The 20,543-nt window shown below is 37.5% G+C and overlaps 1 protein-coding gene across 2 annotated transcripts in view; it reads right to left on the bottom strand.

Annotated features, from left to right (window-relative positions):
- SCFD2 (sec1 family domain containing 2) overlaps positions 1 to 20,543 on the bottom strand; it is a 359,971-nt gene that overhangs the window by 326,622 nt on the left and 12,806 nt on the right. For both annotated transcript variants that reach the window (XM_045525023.2, XM_010966085.3), the window contains exon 2: positions 18,020 to 18,188. In XM_045525023.2, the coding sequence (XP_045380979.2) occupies positions 18,020 to 18,188 (169 nt within the window). The remainder of the gene's footprint in view (positions 1 to 18,019; positions 18,189 to 20,543) is intronic.

Here is a 20,543-nt window from a genome sequence, read left to right as displayed (position 1 = left end):
GGATTCCTAATGCATAAACAAATTAACTCAACATGAAGATTTTAAATTACTAACACAATTAGATTACTTAAACCAAATACACATCCCCTCTATGCACATTTTTCTGACTCTGAAGGATATACTTTGAGTTCCATGACCCATTCCAAAGGCCAACACTTGCTCCACTGGGGAGCTCTAGGCTGGATTACATTTGTGTGTTTTGGCTTGAATTCAAGACTTGGAAAGTTGAGGATTAGTTCATGTGTAAAGAAACTCTAAGACAGAGTTAGCGACAGTTTTATAGAGACTTTTAGAAGCAAACTCAATCTGTTCACTTTATCCCTTCTATCACTCCACTCCACTCATTTCAAAAGCCGCACAACCTATTAGTCTATCATACAGTGATTCCAGAATCTATTAGTCTGTTCACCATGGGTGACACCATTGTACCCATACACATGTAAGTGTGAAGTTTCAAAGATACTAAATCGAGGAAACTTGATTTGTTGAAATTATTACAGTCTTGTTCTATTCTTCACTGGTTTGAGTTTGGGTTTTGGTTCAGGTGGAATAAGAATTTATATTGCTCCTATTATTTACCATCTTGACTCCCATATATTTTTTTAAGGTATTTTGTACCATGTCCCTTGGCACCTTAGAAATACAGAATCTTGTTGAAGTGTTAAAAGGGATGCAAATCTGAGGTGAGAAGAATATACACTAGTTCTTTCTGTAAGGGTGGTTTAGGGGTCATAATCTGTTTAGGCGCTAGAAAAGAGAACTTTTTTAACTTGTGCATGCTAAGCATGCGTTCTACCACTAAGCTATACTTACTGCCTAAGAGAACTTATCTGGAAGTTGCATTTGCACAGCAAGCATACTATATTTACTTATAATGAGGATGAGGTAGAGTTTCTCATCAAGCTTAATTATTCAAATCAAAGTGTTTTCAACATTGTAAGATAAATAATCTGTGTGTGAGTTGTGTGGAAAAACTGGAGGACTCCACTTGACTAATAAAAGTAGGGAGCTTTATATTATTGTTTAATTTAGCTGCTCCTTGAAATCCAAAACTCTGAGAACCACTTCACAAAGCTCCATTCCTAGGGAACAAAGTTAAAAAGAATCGCTCAGGTTTTCTTCTAGATTATTGCAGCCAAAATTATCCTGTTAGTAAAAGAGATAGGAATTCAGAGTAAAAGCCTAAAAATGAAGGGATTACAAGTACACATGTCTGGAACAGCCCCCGTGAAAAACAGCCATCATGGAAATAGTTCAGCCAAGAAATATTGATGGATGCTAAAGCAGTGGGTTAAAGTTTGATGAGGAAAAGGATATTTACATAATCTCAAAATGTCTCCTTTAATCAAGTGACCAAAGTTGCCACTAGGAGTGGACAAAGTGAAATTGTATGCCACCTGACAGAATGCAATGCAAAGAACACAGCATTGCTTGTGTGATATTCTTCCCAAAAATGGACAATCTGAATCTAATCATGAGGAAACATGAGACAAACCTAAACTGAGGGACATTCTACAAAATAACTAGCTGTACTCTTCAAAAATGTCAAGGTCATGAACATCAAGGAAAGACTGTTATAAAGGGCAGTAAAGAGACGTAACAACTAAATGTAATGTGTGATTCTGACCAATATCGTTTTGCTTTGATAAACAATATTATTGAGATAAGTGTCAAAACTTGTGAGTTAGATGGCAGTAGTGTAACAGTGCTAATTTCGTGATTGAGATAACAGTGGAGAATATCCCTTTGCAAGGAATAGACACTAACGTATTTAGAAGTGATAGGCACAGAGAGATTATTCTCAAATGGTTCAAGGAGGAAAAAATGTAGTTTCATGTACTATTCTTGCAACTTTTTTGTATGTTAAAAATTATTTGAAAAAAAATTTTAAGGTATCAGTCAATTCAAAGAAAAATGTCGAGTAGCTTTGAAAGGTAAGTATATGGATAAGATGCTCTTCAATTAACAAAGTTTGGAAACACTATTCTAAGTAACTGCAAGTAAAAACCTCAGTAATACCAAGCACCTAAATGCTCACACCCCTTCCTAAGTTAAAAATTACACTGGGAGCTTGGCCAAGGTGGTGAAGTAGGAAGACTGAGGTCACATCCTCTCAAGGGCACACCAAAATTATAACTATTTACAGAGCAATTGTTGATTTTAAAAAAAGCAGAAAAGATCTTCTACAACTAAAGATACAGAGAAGGAACAACAATGAGAAAGGTAGGAGGGATGGACATGTGATATAGTCAAGACCCACACCCCCAGGTGAGTGATCCACAAACAAGAAGTTAATTACAATTGCAGAGGTCCTCCCGAAGGAGCAACAGGTCTAAGCCTCACATTGGGCTCCACAGCCTGGGGGTCCAGCACTGGCAAGATGAGCCTTCAGAACATTTGGCTTTGAAGGTCAATGGGGCTTACTTTTGGGAGACCCAGAGACAGTTGCGGAAAATAGAGACTCTACTCTTAAAGGGTACACACAAAAAACCAAACAACCTGATTTTTAAAAATGAGCAGAGGACCAAAACAGAATTTTTTCCAAAGATATATAGATGGCCAACAGGCACATGAAAAGATACTCAACATCACTAATCATCAGAGAAATGCAAATTGAAACCACAATGAGATACCACCTCACACCTGTCAGATGACTAGCATCATTAGGTCTACAAATAACAAATGTTGATGAGGATGGGAGAAAAGGGAACCCTTGTACACTGTTGGGAGGGGTGTAAATTGGAGCAGCCACTAGGGAGAACAGTACAGAGGTTCTTCAAACAACTAAAAATAGAACTACCATATGATCCAGCAATTTCACTACTGGGTGTAAATTTAAAGAAAATGAAAACATTAATTCAAAAAGATACATGCACCCCAATGTTCATAACAGCATTAGTTAAAATAGCCAAGATATGGAAGCAACCTACTTGTACATCAACAGATGAATGGATAAAGATGTAGTATATACAATGGAACACTATTCAGCCATTTAAAAAGGATGAACTATTGCCATTTACAACAACATGGATGGACCTGGAAGGTATTATGCTTAGTGAAATAAGTCAAACAGATAAAAAGAAATACTATATGTTATCATCACTTGTATGTGGTATCTAAAAAGTAAAGCAAACAAATGAATAAAACAAAACAAAAACAGATTCAGATACAGAGAACAAACTAGTGGTTACCAGTGGAGGTGGGGGTTGCAATATAGGATTAGGGGCTTAAGAGGTACAAACTACTGTGTATAAAATAAACAAGATATAAGGGTATATTGCAAAGCTCAGGAAATTCAGTCAATATTTTATAATAACTTTAAATGGAGTATAATTTATAAAAACTTTGTATCACTATGATGTACACCAGAAACTAATATAATATTGTAAATCAACTATACCTCAATTTAAAAAAAAAAGAAAAGAAATTATGCTGCATGCTTCTGAAACAATTTAAATTCAAAAGACTCAGAATAATCTCTTTGTACAAAATATAGGTTCTGAGGACCTGTGGCTTCTTTGTGGAGCCTGACATTTCTCAAAGCATAGGAATCCTTGAAACAAAGAAAATTCTAAATTACAAGTAAAGCCAAACTCTGAATTGTGTAAAGCCTTCAGAAGCTCTTACATTGCATTCCTCATAGCAAAGGAGAAATTTAGTTATAGGCTAATGGTGCACAATAATAGGTTTTGGATGTATTCTGAAAATCCCTGTTCTCATTCACCATTAATATCATCTATAAATCAGTTATCGAAATTGAAGTCTAAGATTGGAAAAGCCATAAATAAAGTAGTTATATAATATACCAGTCAGTGATAAAGTCACAGAAAAAGAGGGGGGAAAAAAAAGTAAAGATAATCCTGGCAGGGAAAGAAGTTGTTATTCCACACATAAAGTGACAGCCCTCTACAAACAAAGTACAAAAACGGAGGCAGCTTTTAGTGCACAAAAAAAAAAGAAGAGTTCTGTAATGAGCACTTGGGCTCAAAATCCAGGGCACAGTTTTGCTGGTTCTGTAACTTTTAATAAGTTAACTAACCTCCTGTGAAGTTTTTTCCTTTCAAAAATAAAAATGATACTCACTTGAAGGATTGTTTGGGTGACTTAATTAAGAACTTAAGCAGCTAATCCCTGATGAATACTAAATCTTTATGAAATACTATTTCCCCTCCCACACAAGAAGACTAAAATCTCTAAGTTGTGAAAAAACTATAGAGAAGCCTAAACTCTTGGGTCAATGCTTTTGCAAAGAGTATAATTTAATAGTCAGTTATGAAAATGAACAAAATGTTAGGTAAGAGGAAGGTCTTGCTCAGCATATATCCTTAGAAAGTACTTGATAAACTGAGTTATTAAGTAGACATGGAATATTCTAAATTGATATTAACTATGGGAAAAAATTTGGAATTATAAATGCAGATAACTATAATTTATTAAAAACTCTGAATTGGTAAGGGTACTGCATTCAATCCATAAAATTCCTAATTTCCATGAGTTTTTACTTTATCAGTTAGAACAATCAATAACAGTGCATGGAAGATTACTAGCAAAAAATGTTGCTCCTAATTATTTTTCAAGTTTTAAATATTTTCCACAATAAATATAATTTTATTGTTTTTTTCTGAATACGTAAATGATATGTGCTATTTTAAAAGAATTCAAACAATATGTAAATACAAAAGGAGATAAAAATCATCTGAAATTCCACCATCCTGAGATTTTATTACCTGATATATCGATCAAGATAGGCTAAGTTAATGATGTCCCTTAACCCCCCCAAAAAAAGGGGAAAAAAAAAAAGATAGGCTAAGTTATACTGTGATAATAAAAGACTCAAAAAATCTCAGTGGCTTATAACAACAAAGGTGTGTTTCCCACTCATGTTATAGGTTTACTGAGAGTTGGCTGAGCTCTGCTCTGTCTCATCTTCATTCCAGGATTCAGGCTGAACATTGTCAGTTGCCAAGGCAAAAGGAAAAAAAAGAAAAGAGATGTCAACCATGTGTTGTCTCTTAAAGCATGACTTCTGCCTTTACACCAATGCCTAAAGCAACCAATGTTGCCAGGACTTGGTTGGGGGTGGGAAGAGTAATCAGAGGGAAAGGAGGGAAACTGAAATATTTACAAAACAAGCATATCATCTATCTAACCTAAATGTGTATTAAAGAACTGAGTATGAGATTATTTAAGGATATCTCACTGTGGTTTACATTATTCAATTACTTCTATTAATGATGTAAAATATACATAACATAAAATGAATCATTATGAAGAATACAAGTCAGTGGGATTTATTACATTCACAATGTTGTACAACCTCTATCTAATTCTAAAAGTTTTTCAGTACCCCAAAAGGAGACCTCATACTCATGTAGCAGTTCTCTCCTCTGTCACCTTCCACCCACTCCTGGCAACTTCTAACCTATCTCTACTCTGGGTATTTCATATAAATGTAAATATAAACATAAACATAAAACATAAATGTAAATATAAATGCAAATGGAATCATACAACATGTGACCTTTTGTGTCTGGCTTCCTTCACTCAGCCTATTTTTGAGATTCATTCACATTGTAGCATGTATCAGTACTTCATTCCTTTTCATGGCTGAACAATATTCCATGTTATAGATATACGACTTTTGCTTATCCATTTATCTTTTGATGAATATTTGATTTTTTACAACTTTTGGCTATTGGAAATAGAGTTGCCATGAATATCCATCTATAAGTTTTTCTTTGAATACATGTTTTCAACTCTTTTGTGTATATACCTAGGAATGGAATTGCTGAGCCATACACTAATTTCAAGTTTAACTTTTTGAGGAACTCCCAAACTGTTTTTCACAGCTGCTGCACCATTTTATATTCCCAACAGGAGTGTATGAGGGCTCCAATTTCTCCACATAGCAAATACATGAAAAAGTGCTCAGCATCATTAGTTCTGAGGGAAATGCAAATTCAAAGCACAATAAGGTACAACTTCACACCCCCCAAAATAACTAAAATTAAAATGATGGATATATTAGTCTGCTCGGGCTGTTATAAAAAAAATACCATAGACTGATAGGTTAAACAACAGAAATTTATTCTCTCACAGTTCTGGAGCTAGAAATCCAAGATCAATATGCCACCAGGTCTGGTTTCTCCTGAGGCCTTTCTCCTTGCCTTGCAGATGGCCACTTTTGTCACTATATCTTCACAGTGCCTTTTCTGTGTTTGGTGTCTCTACGTATGTCCTAATTTTATAAGGATATCATTCATATTTGGTTAAGGGCAACCTTAAGGGACTCATTTTAACTTACTACCTCTTTAAAGATCATATCCAATACAGTCATATTTTGAGATACTGGAGTTTAGAGTTTCAACATATGAATTTTAGAGAGATACAATTCATTCCATAATAATGAACAATACCAAAAGTTGTCAAGAATGTGGATCAACCAGAACCCATGTGCACTGTTGGTGAAGGTATAAAATAGTACAACTGCTTTAGAAAAATCTTTGGCAGTTTCTTTTAAAACTAAACATATACCAATCCTATAACACAGCAATTTCACTGAAATGAAAGTATAACCCAGAAATCCCACTGAAAAGAAAGAGAAATGATAGTATATCTTTCTCCCTAAAATACTTGTTGAAGAATGTTCACAGTAATTATACTCATAGTAGCAAAAAACTGGAAACAGACAAGGTTTCTACCAACAGCAAAATAGCTAAGCAAACTGTGGTATATTCATGTAGTAGAATACTACTACAAAACATTAAAAAGAGAGAAAAACAATATGGCAAATATCAAAATATTATGCTAAGTGAAAAAAGCCTGACACAAAAAGTACATACTATGTGATTTCATTTGTATATTTCACAATTTTATAAATATTGTTCTAATAAAAAAATCCATCCAGGTGGGCCCAGTGTAATCCTAGAAGGACACAAGAGGAGTCAGAGGCAAAAGAAAAGACAACGTGAAAATGGAAGTTCAGGCTACCAGTCAGGGGATGCCAAGGCAGTCTCTAGAAGCTAGAAGAGGCAAGCAACAGAACCTACCCTATAGTCTTCAGAATGAACCAGTCCTGCCAACACCTTGATTTTAGGACTACAAGACTGATTCCAGACTTCTGACCTCCAGAACACCAAGAGAATTAACGTATTGTTTTAAGTCACTAAATTTGTGGTAACTTGCTACAAGAGCAATAGGAAATTACACCTATTACTGACATCTCAGAAGAAAAGAAAGTAGGCAGAACTGAGAAAGTGCTGGGAGAGATAATGGCTGAAAATTTCCCAAACTTGCAAAAGACACAAATATACAGATACAATAAGCTAGGTGAACTCCAAACAGGAAAAACTCAAAGAAATCGATATGAAGACACATCATAATTAAACTTCTGAAAACTAAAGACAAAGGAAAAACCATAAAAGTAGGAAGAGAAATGATACCTCATCTATGGAGGAAAAACAACTGAAATGACAGTGGATTCTTATCAGAAACCATGGAGACCAGGAGGACGGAGAAGATGGCGGAGTAGAAGGACGCTCGCAGGTCACCCTCTCCCACAAATACACCAAGACCCACATCTACAGACCCACTCAGCCAACCAGAGCACCTGCGGAACTCTGAGAGAACATCGCCCTCTTCAAAAGATAAAGACGCCAAAAATCTGGTAGGAGAAAAGGAAAAAAGAAAGAACAAAAGGCAAAGCAGCGCGGGACGGGTCCCGCGGGGAGGGAGCAGCAAAGGAGGACTGGCGCTCGCTGGCTGGGTCTCCCCTCTCCAACTGAGAGGCCAGCGGGACGGAGGGGGAGACTCCGAGGCTCGGATCTGTACAGAGCAGCCCTTGACTGACAGAACTAAGCTAAACGGGCACAGAGGGTCCCCCCCGACACCCAGCCTGAGACACGGACTGGCAGCAGCGGGCAGGGCCAGGCTGCCCAAGCCTGGCGGAGGACAGGGGCGGCTGCACGGAGGCAGCCCCGGGGGAACGCAAGGGGCTGCGTGCCGTGGCTGTGGGTGCACAGGGCAAAACAACCTGGGCCCTCCATAAAACAGCAAGGTTGATGTGTTCTCGGGGAAGGGTGCACACCCCCATCTCTGAAAACCCGCGGAAAGTTTTCGGGGGAAGAGAGGCGGGGCTCAGGCACAGCCACCATATCCCCCAGCGCTGAGCACCCAGGCGGGGGCGGGGGCGAAACCTGCATCCTCACCGAAGGGCTTAGCAGCCTCAAAGGCCAGACTGAGACTGGCCTGCAGGCCGGGGCAGATATGATCCTTCCATCCTGGTCCCTCAGAGAACTTGCTCCACAAAGACAAACAAGGATCTGGGTTTTGGCTCGGAGCAGGGACAAAGCTGTTCCTCGGTCTTCCCCGAGCCCACCCGCGGAGCGCCGACCAGGGCGGAGCGCGCAGCCGCACAGAGCAGCGGAGCTACCGGCGGCGCAGGTAGAGGGAGAGCAGCGCCCCGCCTTTCGGGCAGGAACACAGCCCCTGACCGAGGTGCTGGGAGGGGGCACGACCCGCCCTCCTACCCGGCCAGTCTGCAACATCTGACTGCGGCATCCGGAGGTGCAGCGACCCGCCCGCCCACATCAGAGGAGAGCTGCACCTGACCCAGTGTTAGGAGGAGGCGCGATCTGCTTGCCGACAGGTGCTGGGAGCAGCACAGAAGAGGGCGCCAACGGAGGGCCTCTGAAAACAGCAAGCTGAGCTTCCAAAACAGGACGAAGACAGAAAGACTTCACATTAAAAACACACAGACTCCAGGAGAACACCGACAAACCCACCCCCCCCCTTTTTTTTTTAAATCTGTTTTTACCTGTTCTATTTTCTATTACTCTCTTAATCTTTACTTCTTAATTCATTTCTATTTCTCTTGGGTTTTGATGTCCTGTTATTGATTAGACACAGGTTTCAAATACATCTATTCATCTCCCCCCCCTTTTTTTTGTAAAGGTTTTAAAAGGACGTCTCAACCCGATTAATACTCTGCTTCAGCTCGCTCTTCTATTATTCATTATACACTGTTTTCAAACCCTCTTTCTCCCTTCTTTTAAAATTCTTTCTCTCTCTCTCTTATTTTTTTTTCTTTTTTTCCTAAGTTTTATTCCTAAATAGGTATTAGATAGATAAAATCCTTAAGGACCAAAATAAACAACTGATACTTCATAAACCACAGTGCCAGAGAGGTATGAGCAAGATGAAGAAGCAGAAAAACCTTTCCCAATTAAAAGAACAAGAGAAATCCCCTGAAAGAAAGATCAACGAAATAGACATCGATAGCCTACTAGATCAAGATTTCAACAAAGGAGTGATCAAATTGCTGAAGGAATTAAAAGAGATAGTGTTTAGAGATATAAAATATGTCAAAAATGAAATTGAAGCTATAAAGAAGAGCCAAGTAGAGTGGGTAAACTCATTGACAGAGATGAGGAATGATCTAATAGCTGTGCAAAGCCGACTAGATAATGCAGAGGAACGAATTAGTGATCTAGAAGACAGGGCAATAGAAAGCACCCATTCAGAAGAACTACAAGATAAGCAAATAAAAAATAATGAAAATAGCATAAGGGACCTATGGGATAACATAAAGCATCCCAATCTTCGCATAATAGGGGTCCCAGAAGGGGAAGAAAGATCAAAGGGGATTGAAAAGGTTTTTGAAGAAATCATGACTGAAAACTTCCCAAACTTAAAGAAGGAATCAGATATCCAAGTACAGGAAGCTCAGAGGGTCCCAAACAGGAAGAACCCAAATAGACCCATACCAAGACATATCATAATCAAGATGGCCAGAGTCAAGGATAAAGAAAGGATTCTACAGGCAGCAAAAGAAAAGCAAAGAGTAAGTTACAAGGGAACCCCCATAAGGCTCTCAGCTGATTTCTCTACACAAACACTACAGGCCAGAAGGGAGTGGCAAGATATATTCAAAGCCCTGAATGAAAAAAAGATGCAGCCTAGGGTCCTTTATCCAGCAAGGCTATCCTTTAGGATAGAAGGAGAAATAAAGAGTTTCACAAACAAAAAAAAAGCTGCAGGAGTTTAGCAACACTAAACCCATGCTAAAAGAAATATTGAAAGGGCTATTCTAAATAGAAAAGCAGCAGGATGCTACAGAAATGAGAAACTCACAACTGGAAAGGTGATAACTCGTGAATTACAAATAAAGTAAACATGAAATTATAAAAGAAGACATACAAATCACTGAGAGTGGGAGAGGGAGGCAGGGAAATATAGAATATCTTTTTTTTTCTTTTTTAAATTTTTTTAACAGTAGGATGGGTTTGAGATCATGTTACTATCAGTTTAATAAAAACAGTTATAGTAATGGGCTAATAGATTCACAAAAAAGGGTAACCACAAGCCAAAAATTTACAAAGGAGTCACAAAAATTAAATAAAATCCATGAAAATACAAAGGAAAATTACCAAACCACAAAAGGAAGAAGAAAGGAACAAAGAGGATATACCAATTTAACTGCAAAGATAAGTTCAAAATGGCAATAAACACACATCTATCATTAATTACTGTAAATGTTAATGGACTAAATGCTCCAGTCAAAAGACACAGAGTGGCAGACTGGATAATAAAGCAAGAACCTTCAATATGCTGCATACAAGAGACCCACTTTAGGGAGAAGGACACATATAGATTGAGAGTGAAAGGATGGAAAAGGATATTCCATGCAAATGGAAAAGCCAAAAAAGCAGGTGTTGCAGTACTGATTTCAGACAAAATAGACTTTAAAACAAAGGCCATAAAGAAAGATAAAGAAGGACATTTTATAATGATTAAAGGAGTGATACAAGATGAGGATATTACACTCGTTAATATATATGCACCCAATATAGGAGCACCTAAGTACATACAAGAATTACTAACAGAGATAAAGGGGGATATTGATGGGAATACAACCATAGTTGGAGATTTTAACACTGCATTAACATCACTAGACAGATCTTCCAGACAGAAAATAAACAAGGCAACAGAGAAATTAAATACTACAATAGAAAAACTAGATTTGGTGGATATTTTCAGAGCATTACGCCCCCCAAAAATAGGATATACATTCTTTTCAAGTGCACATGGAATATTTTCCAGGATCGATCATGTACTTGGGCACAAAAGAAACCTCAACAATTTTAAGAAGATAGAAATTATCTCAAGCATCTTTACTGACCACAATGCCATGAAACTGGAAATCAACAACAGAGAAACAAAGGAGAAAAAAAGGAAAGCATGGAGATTAAACAACATGTTATTGAAAAAACAATGGATCAATGAGGAAATCAAAGCTGAAATTAAAAAATACCTTGAGACAAATGATAATGAAAGCACAACCACTCAAAACCTATGGGACACAGCAAAGGCAGTGTTAAGAGGGAAGTTTATAGCGATACAGGCCTTCCTCAAAAAAGAAGAACAATCTCAAATAAACAATTTAACCCACCACCTGAATGAATTAGAAAAAGAAGAACAAAAAGCCCCAAAAAGCAGCAGAAGGAAGGAAATAATAAAGATCAGAGAGGAATTAAATACAATAGAGATTAACAAGACCATAGAAAAAATCAACCAAACCAAAAGCTGGTTTTTTGAAAAAGTAAATAAAATCGACAAACCTCTGGCCAAACTCACAAAGAAGAAAAAAGAGAGAGCACAAATTAGCAAAATAAGAAAGGAAAATGGAGAAATTACAACAAACAAAATAGAAATACAGAATATCATACGAGAATATTATGAAAAACTATATGGAACCAAACTGGATAACCTAGAGGAGATGGACAAGTTTCTGGAAACATACTGTCCACCAAAACTGAATCAAGAAGAATCTGAACACTTGAACAATCCGATCACTAGAAAGGAAATAGAAATAGCAATTAAAAACCTCGCTACAAATAAAAGTCCAGGACCGGACGGCTTCACCGGGGAATTCTACCAAACATACAAAGAAGAACTCATACCAGTCCTTCTCAAACTCTTCCAGATGATTGAAAAGGAGGGAATACTCCCAAACTCATTCTATGAAGCCACCATCACCCTGATACCAAAACCAGGCAAAGACACTACAAAAAAAGAGAATTATAGGCCAATATCACTGATGAACATAGACGCCAAAATCCTCACCAAAATTTTAGCAAATAGAATCCAACAACACATAAAAAAGATTATACATCATGACCAAGTGGGGTTCATCCCAGGGACACAAGGCTGGTTCAACATACGCAAATCAATCAGTGTAATACATCACATCAACAAGAGAAAGGACAAAAACCACATGATCATCTCAATCGATGCAGAAAAAGCATTTGATAAAATTCAACACCCATTTATGATAAAAACTCTCACCAAAGTGGGTATAGAGGGAACATATCTCAACATAATAAAAGCTATATATGACAAACCTACAGCCAGCATAGTACTCAACGGTGAAAAACTCAAAAGCTTCCCACTAAAATCTGGGACAAGACAAGGATGCCCACTATCACCACTCCTATTCAACATAGTCCTGGAAGTCCTAGCCACAGCAGTCAGGCAAGAGAAAGAAATAAAAGGGATCCAAATTGGAAAAGAAGTGGTAAAAGTGTCATTATATGCTGATGACATGTTACTATATATAGAAAACCCTAAAAGGTCCACACAAAAGCTACTAGAGCTGATTGAAGAATTCAGCAAGGTAGCAGGTTACAAAATTAACGTTCAAAAATCAGTTGCATTTCTTTACACTAATGATAAATCAACAGAAGAAGAAAGTAAAGAAACAATCCCCTTTAAAATAGCACCCAAAGTAATAAAATATCTGGGAATAAATCTAACCAAGGAGGTGAAAGAATTATACACAGAAAACTATAAACCATTGATGAAGGAAATTAAAGAAGACTTTAAAAAATGGAAAGATATTCCATGCTCTTGGATTGGAAGAATCAATATTGTTAAAATGGTCACACTGCCCAAAGCAATCTACAGATTTAATGCAATCCCTATCCAATTACCCAGGACATATTTCACAGAACTAGAACAAATCATAATAAAATTTATATGGAACCATCAAAGACCTAGAATTGCCAAAGCATTACTGAAGAGAAAGAAAGAGGCTGAAGGAATAACTCTCCCAGATTTCAGACAATACTATAGAGCTACAGTCATCAAGACAGCATGGTATTGGTGCCAAAACAGACATATAGATCAATGGAACAGAATAGAGAGCCCAGAAATGAACCCACAAACTTTTGGTCAACTCATCTTCGACAAAGGAGGCAAGAATATACAATGGAATAAAGACAGTCTCTTCAGCAAATGGTGTTGGGAAAACTGGACAGCAGCATGTAAAACAATGAAGCTAGAACACTCCCTTACACCATATACAAAAATCAACTCAAAATGGATTAAAGACTTAAACATAAGACAAGATACAATAAACCTCCTAGAGGAAAACATAGGCAAAACATTATCTGACATACATCTCAAAAATTTTCTCCTAGAAGAAATAAAAGCAAGAATAAACAAATGGGACCTAATGAAACTTACAAGCTTCTGCACAGCAAAGGAAACCAGAAGTAAAACCAGAAGAAAACCTACGGAATGGGAGAAAATTTTTGCAAGTGAAACCGACAAAGGCTTGATCTCCAGAATATATAAGCAGCTCATACGACTCAATAAGAAAAAAATAAACAACCCAATCCAAAAATGGGCAGAAGACCTAAACAAGCAATTCTCCAAGGAAGACATACAAATGATCAAAAAGCACATGAAAAAATGCTCAATATCACTAATTATCAGAGAAATGCAAATCAAAACTACAATGAGGTATCACCTCACACCAGTCAGAATGGCCGTCATTCAAAAATCCACAAATGACAAATGCTGGAGAGGCTGTGGAGAAAGGGGAACCCTCCTACACTGCTGGTGGGAATGCAGTTTGGTGCAGCCACTATGGAAAACAGTGTGGAGATTCCTCAAAAGACTAGGAATAGACTTACCATATGACCCAGGAATCCCACTCCTGGGCTTGTATCCAGAAGGAAATCTACTTCAGGATGACACCTGCACCCCAATGTTCATAGCAGCACTATTTACAATAGCCAAGACATGGAAACAGCCTAAATGTCCATCAACAGGTGACTGGATAAAGAAGATGTGGTATATTTATACAATGGAATACTACTCAGCCATAAAAACCGACAACATAATGCCATTTGCAGCAACATGGATGCTCCTGGAGAATGTCATTCTAAGTGAAGTAAGCCAGAAAGAGAAAGAAAAATACCATATGAGATCGCTCATATGTGGAATCTAAAAAAAATAACAAAAACAAACAAACAAAAACAAAGCGTAAATACAGGACAGAAATAGACTCACAGACAGAGAATACAGACTTGTGGTTACCGGGGGGTGGAGGGTGGGAAGGGATAGCCTGGGATTTCAAAATTGTAGAACAGATAAACAAGATTACACTGTATAGCACAGGGAAATATACACAAAATGTTATGATAACTCACAGAGAAAAAAATGTGACAATGAGTGTGTATATGTCCATGAATGACTGAAAAATTGTGCTGAACACTGGAATTTGACACATTGTAAAATGATTATAAATCAATAAAAAATGTTAAAAAAAAAAAAAGAAAGAAACCATGGAGACCAAAGGAAAGTGGCATAATATTTTAACTGTTAACCCAGAATGCTATATGCAGCGAAAATATCATTCAAATGAGAGGAAATAAAACTATTCTCAAATTAATAAAAACTAAGAGATTCAGTCATCAGCAAATCTATTCTAAAAGAATGGCTAAAGGAAATTCTCTAAAAAGGAAAGAAAAAAGAGGAACTATTGAAACATGATGAAGAAAGAAAACAGTAAGCAAAAATATAGGTAAATACAATAAGCAATTCTTCTTGAGTTCTTTAAACTGTGCTTGACGGTAGAAGCAAAAATTTTAACACTGTCTGATTCAGATCTAAACGTATGTAGAAGAAATACTAAGATAGATTATATAAGTGTGGGAAGGTAAAGGGAAGTAATGAGAGGTACCCAGCACTGCTCTTGCCTGTGTCCTCTTGGGTCACACCACTTTCCGTATGCGTTGCTTCAACTTCCGGTGGTGAGCAAGAGGGCTGCCGCAGAGTCAGGAGGTGCATCAGTCCTGGGTGCTGGGGGAGGAGCGTGGGAGGAAGGGAAAGTATGCCTCTTTCTGGAGTCTCTCTTCAGAAACAAAGAAACCTGACCAAGAGGCCCCAGTAAGGGTTTTCTTTCACCTCCCCACTTCTAAAGCAATCACTGGCAAAGGAAGTAGTTGGTATTCCAAGACAGGTTCGATTTAAGTCTTGGACTGAGCTTTGGTTAGAAAGAGTGCTGATGAGTCAAGGTTAAATAAATTGGCCATGATAAAGATGTTACCTGTAGATCTAAAAGGTGTCTTGATTCTTACATTTGTCCCACTACATCCTTAGAATTTGTTTGCTTTTCCTGCGCGTGGATTCAACTCTTCTCTTTCTGCAAACTTCTGGGGGGCAGAGGGTGGGGAGGGGAGTGGAACCTCACCTGTTCCTTTTGTAATTATCTTAGGCTTCTCTGGAGCTGGCATACAGTAATGGTAAGCACTGACTTTAGAGCCAGACTGCTGGGGTTCAAATATAGGCCCCATCACTTCCAACCATGTGTGTCACCTTAGGCATGTTATTTAACCTTGTTCCTCTAATACAACTCACCTCATAGAGATGTTGTGAGAACTAAGTTACTATAAACAAAGTGATCAGAACAATACCTATTACAAAATAAATCCTCTATAAGTGTGTGCTATTATTATTAAATGGCATCTACTGTTTTGGCATGCCCAGCATCCCTTCCCCCTTCTTTTCACAGATGTTTCAGTTTTCCTTTGAAGAACTACCCCTCTGCCATGCCATATGATCTTGGCACAATTCTCAGTCGGTATGAACTGCTCCCAACCCCCACCAGGGAAGAGGTGGGCACAAGGCCCAAGTTAGGCCAATCTTACCTTCTCCCCTGGGTCTGAGTCTGAGGCAGAATGACTCAAGATAAAAAACAGTTAAAATTCAGTCTCTCTGGTGTCAAGACCTTGAAGAGGCTTTTCCTGAGTTCTTGCCCCCTAGACCCCTGGAACTGTATAGTTTTTTCCAAAATCTGATTAACAGTCCTTCTTTTGATTTTGTTGGTTTTCCAATCCCCTTTAATCAATTCCCTTTTTGCTGAAATTAGCCAAAATTGATTTCTGTTGTTCATGTAACCATTATGTTGGACAATAGGCCTCCCCAAATTAAATCATAAAATAACTTTATTTTTGTCTCTTATTGACTCTTCATAGCTCTTCATGAACCTAGCTCTTCTCTGGCCCCTGCTTACATATCATATAACTTAAGACAGTGGCTCAGAAGTCAAACATTCTGGGCTCAAATTCTAACTCCACCCACTGCTAGCTATGTTACTTAATGTTTCTTTGCCTTAGCTTCCTTAATCTGTAAAACAGAATAAAAACATTCACCTTATTGAGTTATTGTAAAACTTAAATGACTTCCCAAATGTAAAATGCCTGGAACTGTGCTTGCCACATAGTAAGTCCTGAAAAATGTTAATAGGGCTGACGGCAGTCAGTAGTGGCCCAGTGAGGTTGCCCTCCTCACAATCCATCACACTAGGCCCTGACCATTCTTGTTTCCAAATCTATGTTCATACTAGCCCTCAATCCTTTTCCCAATCCTTCAAGACATCATTAATTCATGCACCACCACTTCCACAAGGCCCACACTGATCTACAAAGACCACGTTAACCTGATACTTCACTTATAGGAATTATAATCTGAAGCAGATGCACAAGACTTGATTTCATACCATTCTATTGTTTTGTAATTGTACCTCTGTGTAGATCATGATTACCCCAACAAGAAAAGTGTCCCTTGAAGGCAAGAATTATATTTTATATTATTTTATATCCTTTATATTATTTAGTCCACAGTAAGGCTCATAGTAAATCCTTAATAATTAACTTGGAATGGCCTTCTGAGCAGCTAAAAATATTTCCAATCACAATTACTTCTGGGTTTGTAAGGGTTGCAAGCCCTTAGGTCTATGTTTTAGTATATATGCTGCCAAAGCAAAGACATGGCTTATGTTTTTATTGTGTGTATAAGCATAAAACAGACAAGGTACAGAACTTTCTCTTCTCTTCCCCCACTGGCCAACACACACTGGGTAGCCAATAAATGTTATTAACTATCTATAAAAAAGCTGAAAACTTCAGAAGCTGCAATTTCATTCTAAATAGGATAGTTACTGTTAAGAACGGAAACTATAATGCTGAAAGGTGGTGTTTTGTTTAGAACTTTAAAACGTGGAGATAAGGGAAATATAAACTCAGACAACTTTTTCTCTTCTAATGCATTTTTTTCTCATAAGAATTGCAGATAAAGGACAAAGTAGAAAAGATAACTATGGTATCTTCTTATTGTCATGTTTCTGGAGAAATGTTCTTTTATTTTTGGAACTCTGCATAACATAAAGAACCCCATCTTCTTGCTGTGATTTCTCCAATCCTGTGAAAAAGTATACAGAGAAATAAAAATTTTTCCCACTGATGCCCAAGAGGATATAGTTTCCATATAAAAAGATGGCACTGTTTCAGAGCAATGTGGGCAGTATTTGAGTCATGTGGAAAAGTCATCTGGGAAAGAGAAATTGAGTAAGCCTAGCCTCAAGTCCATGTGAAGCTGTCTGTGAAATGGAGATGCTTAAATTGACTTACTTAGCCAACCCTAGGAACAAGCTTATATTCCATCTAAATAACACCTCTATAAAGTTCTGCACCTTTTGGCTTATATTGTTTAATGAAAATGGCTATTTCAAAGTTAAGAACAAATTCTTTTATATAAATGCTACCCACTATGGATTTTTCAACCAGGCTAACTCTTCACTGTTTCCTTTCTGCAGGAACACTGTAGGCAAGAAAGAAAAGGAAAGAGGGAGGAGGATGAAAGGAAAAAAAAAAAAAAAACAAACGTATCTTACTGGGATTGTGCGAGACAGCCGGGTGCAACCATATTCCGATTCTCCTCCTCAGCCCGGAGTGCAGTGAGCTCTATCATGTTAACCATCACATCATTGGTGTGGCCCGGAAGCTGGGGAAGCACTGAAATTATCTTCTCTACCAAGTTGTCCCCATGATGTCCAACTGCTCCTGTTTAAGCAGACAAGAAAATACGAACTCACAAAATGGGAGGAAAAACAAGCTGGAGTAATGTTTTGTAATACCTCTTCTATCAAAAACAACATACATTTTTAGTTTCTGTTACACAAATCAATAACACAAACCTAACATTTTGCCCTTAGTAACACTAATTAAGCTCACAATTACCTAGACAACGTATGTCTTGTATGTTGGATTTAATGGTCCCTGAGGACAGGCACTGTGTCTACTCTGGTTACTACTATATTCCCAGCCCCTAGCATAGTGCCTACACGTGGTAGACCTGAATAAGTAGTTAATGAATAAATAAATAAACAACATTTGGTCAGTCAGGTAAATGGTGTCACAGTATAAACTCTCCTGAAATTTTAGAGCAAAAGAGATTTTCTTTATTTTACAGATGAAGATCTTAAAACCCATAAGGGCTTAGAGACCTGACCAAGAAGAGCAAATCTCCCCTTTGCTAGAAACTTCATAATGGCAACTGTTTATCTAGTTCACCCTCTACCCACCATGTCTAGTAAGCAGTCTGGTAGCTAGGAGGCTCACTAATTATTTGTGAGATGAAGGAAAGAACAAAGGAATGAATGGTAACAGTTTGCAGTAGTAGAAGCATTTATAGAGTGTTTTCTGTGTTTCAGGCACTGTTTTAGATGCTTCACATATATTAACTCTTTTAATAATAAATGAATAAACTAAAATTAAAATTCAAGACCAATGACACAGTTTAATATTTTTTCCATGAGACCAAGTTATCTTTCCAAAACCCATCACTGCATGGAAGACATCATTCCAACAATGGGTGGGACTGGCCAAATCAACTTGCTTTAATCTGACCCACTTCAAATAAATTATTTTACTTCCAAATGTCTCTCTATTTTTTTTTTTGCCATGTCATATTAATTGGACAGAAGAACTGGGTAGAAAAGCCTAAACCAGAAATCCATGGAATCGCTGTCATCGCCATCATCATCTTTATCACAATAGTTAATTTATTGAGAGCTTATGATGCACCAGGTATTAAGTTTCATACTGTACTTTAATTCTTAATACACTTAATTCTTATAATGACCCTAAAAGGTAGGTGTTATTATGCTCATTGACAGAGTAGAAGACTCAGTTTAAATAACTTGCTTAAGATTACATATGCTGTAAATTACAGAGGAAGAATTCAAACTCAGGAGGCAGATAACTCCAAAAATTCTTTATTAAAAAAAATCAGGCCCATAAAAGTGACTTGAAACAGAGCCAACATGAGTGCTTCTAAGGTGGCTTCTGATGTTAAAGAAAAGAGCCCTTGTCTTACCACTAAAATGTTCATTAATTAGGTCTGGAAGGAACCATGTCTTATTTATGTTGCCTATGGTTTATGGTCATCTCCCTAGCACTCAGACTACAAGCTACTCATTAAATACTTGCTGAACGAATGCCCAGTGACTATATATGTTCCTGGGATCAAGGGGAGAGTCAGAAGTCTCTAAAAGAATCATATCTTTAAGCCTGGACTGGATATACTAGTATTACCCCATAGCATCATGAATTTCTCTGTTCACTAGTATCCTCCTCATTTATTTAAAAACTTCCACTCTTGAATTTAAATTACTTGATGTCTATCCACAAATAATGTAGATATAGATATTTATCATAGGTTGAGATAAAAAAAAAACAACTAAGATGTGTAGTTCCATCACTGAATACTCTGCCTGTTGCTAGTCATGGCTATATTCTTGCAGTGCTTTCTTCTTGGTCAGAAAGATAAATTATCAAGACTCTCCTTGTATGTAAAATGTGTCTGTAGTTTAGAAGAATACTGGCCAATAGGATGAAATACAATTCCAAGTTACGAAATCTCACAATGAATTTCTCCAATGAAAACTACCCAGTTCTTTTTAATCATGTACACTTAAATATTTTATATAACCCATTCTTTCAAAAATGTATGCTCAAATCTTAAAGAACATTAAGGAAATAAGCTGAAAGTCCTTTTCCTTGAAATAAAATAAATTGTATTTTAAATAAATGAAAAAAAAAAAAACACAACTTCCACTCATCACTACAGTAACTTTCCTTTGAACCTGGTGCCCAAATTCTGAGCCCTGCCCACAAGCTACTCTTATTTTTTGTCGGCTTTGCAGACACATGGCGCAAACAAGTGGCCTATATGTTCTGCCTTTCTTTTCTAACTTCTTTAGCCCCTACAATCTAGCTGCTACTCACTCCTCCTCCTGATGCTAAAAGCAGGGGTCTTTGGCAAGTCTCAGTTTATTAAATCCTCAGTTTAATGAAATTAAATGAATTTAATGAGTAGCTTGCAGTCTGAGTGCTGGGGAGCTGACCATAAACCAT

Source organism: Camelus bactrianus, chromosome 2, assembly GCF_048773025.1.
Source record: "Camelus bactrianus isolate YW-2024 breed Bactrian camel chromosome 2, ASM4877302v1, whole genome shotgun sequence".
Classification (NCBI taxonomy): domain Eukaryota; kingdom Metazoa; phylum Chordata; class Mammalia; order Artiodactyla; family Camelidae; genus Camelus; species Camelus bactrianus.
The sequence above is the reverse complement of the archived record's forward strand: the minus strand, read 5'-3'. Positions and strand labels throughout refer to the sequence as shown.